The 6,233-nt window shown below is 44.7% G+C and overlaps 1 protein-coding gene across 1 annotated transcript in view; it reads left to right on the top strand.

Moving 5' to 3' along the window:
- Positions 1 to 228: 228 nt before the first annotated feature.
- The window catches only part of LOC106808460 (junctional adhesion molecule A-like), a 29,801-nt gene continuing 23,796 nt past the window's right edge, over positions 229 to 6,233 (top strand). The window contains exons 1-2 of the mRNA XM_014811192.1: positions 229 to 333; positions 2,305 to 2,362. Coding sequence (XP_014666678.1) covers positions 229 to 333; positions 2,305 to 2,362 — 163 coding nt within the window. The remainder of the gene's footprint in view (positions 334 to 2,304; positions 2,363 to 6,233) is intronic.

Genomic DNA, 6,233 nt, shown 5'->3' with positions numbered 1-6,233 from the left:
GTTTCCGCCAACGGTCTATGAGAAGCAAAAAGTTATATTTAAGACAAATGTTAAGAGGGAATTTCGTTCCTGACAACGGGCCTCAAGATCCGCTCAGTCAGTCTAGATCAGTCGATCATGCTGTTATTTAAGCGGCTATATATCGCCAGTATGTCCAATACGGTTACATAGGTGCATAGGTACAATAGGTACATAGTCACGAGCTAAGACTGCATGCTAGTCGGCATTATGACAGCTGCTTGGATGTCGAGTATTGACATACTAATGGATCGATGTCAGACAGATGCTACAGAGATCCCGGATTCATCCCTCATGGCCAAGTTTATGGCCCGCGTAACGAATCGAACCCATGAATACTATACTATACTATAGCTATAGCTATAGCTATACTGATACCTATACCTATACTATACTTACTAAGTACTATACTATACATACTATACGGTAGTAGCATACTAACTATACTTATACTATAACAACCTATGCTATGCTATGCTATGCTATGCATGCTTATGCTATGCCTATGCATCTAATGCTATGTATGGCTATGCTATGCTATGCTATGCATGCTATGCTATATGCTATCTATGCTATCGCATGCTATGCCTATGCTATGCATATACCCTACTACTATACTATACCTATACTATAACTGATACCTATACTATGCTATGCTATCGCTATGCCTATGGCCTACTGCTATGCTATTGCTATACTGCATAGGCTATACATAGCCTATATCTATAGCTACATAACGCTATACTATGCTATACTATACTATACTATACTATTACTGTATACTACGTTTAATTATTATGTTGATATTTCTGGCATCGGTATGGCACGATCACGTACGATCGCGACTTATCAGAGAAATCCTAACGCTCCCTCTTCTCTCCCCCGCCTCCAAGATGTGTGCCCACATATTGCAACCAGACTCGACCATGTCTCTCTCTATTTCACCTGGGTTTAGTCGGACAATGGCAAATTACGCGGACTAAAGAAAACTCACCTGTATTAAGTCATGGCATGTTTACAATTTGACCGGAGTCAGCGTTCGAAATACCGAGTATGTCAGCGTTCAACGTAAGATGACGTAATAATCATAATAACAATAATAATAATAATAATAATAATGTTGTCAAAAATTATACAGTATATAAAATGAAAAAGATTTCAAATATAGTTGAAATAAAGGCTCACGTAAAACATACGTGTACACAGCATGCTGTCTCTACTGAGCACTACGTTACATTAGGTCACATCCGCCATGTATTGTGCCCGAGTTTTTGTTGCACAGTATAATCGTTTCTGTCTTTTAGCAATTAAGACGCGGTCGATGGAATCACCAAACACCTTATTGAATGGAATCACCGATACCTGCGGCGCGGGGTGAAAATTCATTAGCGGGGTTTTTGGCGCCTCGGTGTGAAATATAATTATCACACAATAATATACAATTGTAAATACAAAAATTGTAATACACATTGTAAATACACACAAGTGTATTTTTAGGGGCGTTCACAGGTATCTGTTGTCTCACGCACGTACGAACGCACGCACGTACACAATCACGTACGCACGCACGCACGCACACACACGCACCCTCCCCCCACACACACACGCGCACGCGCGCACACATACACCCACACACCTACACACATGCACGCACCTACGCAAGCACGCACACGCACGCACGTCACGCGTCGACGGAAAACCTAGTCTTTGTTTATATTTGGCACTAGAGGAATACAATTTCACTTCGGTGGCGTATACTTTTGCCGACGCCAACATTCGGCGCAAATTGTAGTCGCGAGCGCGCTCGCCGACGCCACGGCGACGTCTAATATTCGGTTTCCTCGTGCCGAGTGCTTCGATAACCAGAAATTAAGGCGCGTTCTGAGCAAAGCAATTACAGCCAGCCGAGAGCCGAGTTTCCCCAGCGAGAGAGATCGCCACGGATATGGACGTTCCAACATCGCCGTTAAACGCGACTGCGTGCCATTTTATTGCCGGGGTTAAGAGCGCTCGCGGAATGTTTAGCGCGCAAACTAAGCGAACAAAATTGAAAATCGTAAAACATGCGTTCGTTCGTTCGTCCGGCATGTCTGAGCGACCGCGCGATGTCGCGAATATTAACAAGCGAGCATTCGAAGTGATACGGAACCCCCTGCTGACGTATACGCGCCAGCAAAACAATATTATGATGATCCCGCACGGGGGCGTCCATATATACACACTATGCAGTAAATTTCCATTTCCTACAGCGAATACGCGAGTAAATTCGTTCTGGTTTCTTTTCAGCGTTATTCCGAACATACGAGAAGTAGACAGAGGCGAGGAGACGTGATAGAGGCCGGAGGTAAGTAACACAACACATGGCTAAGCATCTCAGCGGTGTTATGATCGCATTATTGCGATAGAAAGATATCGTGCTATATTCGTACTGAACTAGGTATATCGTATTATATTATTGTATAGGTATCGCATGTGCATGTACTGCGCCATTACTATAATATCAGTAAGTGGGTGAGGGATGAGTGAGTGAGTGAGTGAGTGAGTGAGTGAGTGAGTGAGTGAGTGAGTGAGTGAGTGAGTGAGTGAGTGAGTGAGTGAGTGAGTGAGTGTGGTCGCGTGCGTGCGTGGCGTGCGTGCTTGCGTTGCGTGTCTCGTGCGCGAGTGAGTGATTGAAGTCAGTAACACTGAGGTACACTGAGGTCGGGAATGGAGAACACAGGCCACTGCGTACGGGCGCCTGCCAAGTCGCGATAAGGACCAGAGCATAATATGAGAGAAATCTATATATACGGCTTTGATAGAATGCGGGCCTCGTTGATGCTGTTTATGGGTCAGAGACGCGCGCACGAACAGCACGTAGCGACACACACGGCACGCACACGCAACGCGCACGCACGCTACGACGTACATGCAAAACGTCTGAAACGCACGGCAACCCAGAGAGGTGCCACACCGCCATCTCTGCCTTCTTCCCTGATGCAAGCTCTGCCAAACCGCTGGCTGTCTGTTTTAGCTGTTGATTTGAAAAGCTGTAGTTTAACTAACATTTGCCTGTACTCGCCAATAATCAGCGTTGTTGCCAGTAAGTATGAGAAAACCGTGGTCACTCAAATAAATGTACGAGATAACGAAGGTCGAAATAAAATGCACTGGTTCCGACGTAATTAATTGTTGACGTAACCGCAGGTAGTTTCGCCTCTCTTACGCAACCTCCTACCGATCCGAGTTACAGCCGATTAGCAAAGGATATTGAAAAAACGCTTGTTCATATAGAAATCTCGTTTCTCGTTTGCACCACATTTCTAGTGCGTTGCTCTGGGGATCTTGAACTATATCCATCGATCAAAGCGCTTACTAGGTGTACATCAATCACCATTACGAATGTCACGTGGTATAGTCCCCCGATGCGTGTAATGGGAGGCGTTGTACGCGCGCGTAACATGCGTACGCTGCAATGCGTGCGTGGCGGCCGTACGAGTGTGAGTATATGCGTTGCGGCATGTACTGCTAAGTGCCGCGTATGTGCGTGCCGTTGCACGTGTACTGCGTGTGCGCGTATAATGCGTGCGCTCGTGTGCGTGCTACATTTGATGTGTTATAGAGAAAATCCCTATGATCAGTCGACAAGAATAGGTGAAAGAAAATAGTTTCCATTGCTTAGGTCTTAACATCGCTGTCTATTACAATCACTCGTGTTCTACTCTCTCCTCTCATTCCCACCTCACTCTTCTTCTCTCTCTCTCTCTCCCTCTCTCTCTCTCTCTCTCTTATCTCTTCCTCTCTCTCTCTCTTCCCCCATCTGTTTCTCCTTATCTCTACCGCTCTCTCTCTCTCCTCCTCTCTCTACATTCTCTATCTATATATCTATCTATCTATCTATTATATCTATCATCTATCTATATATCTATCTATCTATCTATCTATCTACTCTATCTATCTATTCTATCTATCTATCTATCTATCTACTTATCATCTATCTATCTAGCTATCTTATCTCTATCTGCTATCTATCTATCTATCTATCTATCTATCTGATCTATCTAGTCTATCTATCATCTATTATACTATCTATCTATCTATCTATCTACTATCTATCTATCTATCTATCTCATCTATCCTATCTATCTATCTATCATACTATCTATCTAATCTATTCTATCTACTATATATAGTATATAAAATATTTTAAGTATATCCTGCGCTCTTCCGCTCGCATCGCAATTGCTCATCTCCCATTCGATACTACTCTTATCTCTCTTATGTGTATGTCTGTGGTGTGGGTGGTGGTGTTGTGTGTGTGTGGTGTGATGTTGTAGTGTGTGTGGTGTGTGTGTGTGTGTTTGGTGTCTCGTGGGACGAGCCACCGTTCGGTGTGTGTGTTTGCAGTTGTTTGCGTGTGCCGTAATAGGTGTCGCCACTCACGTGCCTCTAATAGCTGCCATTTAAATAACTGTTTCTCACTAATCCCCATACAGACCAGAAAGGTTCAGACATTCCTCCACTCGCTACACCTTCACATTGTAACAGTTGTAATATAATTCCATACATCTATCAAGCAGTAGCATAATAGAGATGTATTTACCCTCTATTATGTACTCTTTATATATATACTACCATAGTGAGTGAAGCAGAGTGAGAAGAAAAATGCGAATATCAAGGCTCTTTATTTATTAAACGGATGACACGATAAAGTAGGTGACACAAAGCCAGAGTACATGGCGCGGGTTTGACTTGTAATAGCCTCAACAACGCTCCAGACACTTTATTCGCCGAAGGAAATACCGCGAAATTTGGCTGGCAATAATTACGCAGCTGGATAATGGATAGTTCGAAGTCATTGAATTACGAACTTAGCTGACTGCTGGATTAGCATGCATTGACGCATTAAGCCTCCCACTAGTTGATGTATTGCGACCACACGTGTCTCTCGATTCGTCCCGCAGAGGTTTTAACCACAATACGCCCACCTCACCGCGAGCACTTTCCTCCCTCGGGACCATATGTCATCCGACAGCAGAGAAAAGAGAATGGAAACCGAATACATGGCAAAACATAAATATGACGCTTGCATCTGGAGAGAGAGCCACGCAGCAATCCGCCGGTGTTCAATCTGTGCGCCGCAATGCCCCACTCCCCACGCGCGCACCCACACCGCGCACGACCAACCCACAGGCTACTGACCCGCCACGCAACATGAGCCGTTTCCGCGGCTACGTCAGCCGCCGGCACGGCACACCGCAGGCCTCACCCTGCACAGCACGCGTGGAGCACGCTGCGATCCACGCAGCAGAGAGAGAGAGAGAGAAAAAGATGAGATAGATAAGATAGAGAAGAATAGAGAGGAGAGAAAGTAGAAAGAGGAGTAGCGAGAAAACTATAGAGAGATACAGAGAGCGCAGCGAAGAAGATAGAAGAGAGAGAAGAGAGAAGAGAGAGAGAGAGAGAGAGAAAAGAAAGAGAGAGAGAGAGAGAGAAAGCGAGAGAGAGAAAGAGAAGAAGAAAAAGAGAGAGAAAAGGAGACCACGAGAGAGAGAGAGAGGAACTAGAGCGACACAGAGAGAGAGAGAAGAGAGAGAGATAAAAGAGAGAGCAAGAATATAGAGAGAGAAGAGACAGAGAGAGAGAGAGAGAGAGAGAGAGAAGAGAGAGAGAGAGAGAGAGAGAGATGAGAGGAGAGAGAGAGAGAGAGAACTAGAGCCGGCGACAGAGAGAGAGAGAGAGAGAAAGAGAACTATAGCGCGGACCAGAGAGACGAGAAGAGAGAGAGAGAGAGAAGAGAGAGAGAGAAGCGAGAGAGAGAGAGAGAGAGAACTAGAGCGACAGAGAGAGAGAGAGAAAGAGAACTAGAGCGACAGAGAAAGAGAGAGAGAGATAGAGAGAGAGAAGAGAGACAAGAGAAGAGAGAGAAAAATAAATATATAATATAAATATAAGTAATTATTATATTATATATAATATAATATAATAGAGAGAGAAGAGAGAGAGAGATGAAGAGAGAGAGAGAGAGAGAGAGTGAGAGTGAGAGAGAGCGAGCGAGGCGAGCTGAAGCGAGAACTAGAATAGAGAGATGAGAGAGAGAGAGAGAGAGAGAGAGAAAAAGAAGAGAGAGAGAGAGAGATAAGAGAAGAGAGAGAGAGAGAGAGAGAAGAGAGGAGAGAGTGAGAGAGAGAGAGAGAGACGAGAGAGAGAGAGAAGAGTGGAGCAGAGAGAGATCT

Source organism: Priapulus caudatus, unplaced genomic scaffold (genome assembly GCF_000485595.1).
Source record: "Priapulus caudatus unplaced genomic scaffold, Priapulus_caudatus-5.0.1 Scaffold279, whole genome shotgun sequence".
In the NCBI taxonomy this organism is placed as follows: domain Eukaryota; kingdom Metazoa; phylum Priapulida; class Priapulimorpha; order Priapulimorphida; family Priapulidae; genus Priapulus; species Priapulus caudatus.
This window is presented reverse-complemented; position numbering and strand designations above follow the sequence as displayed.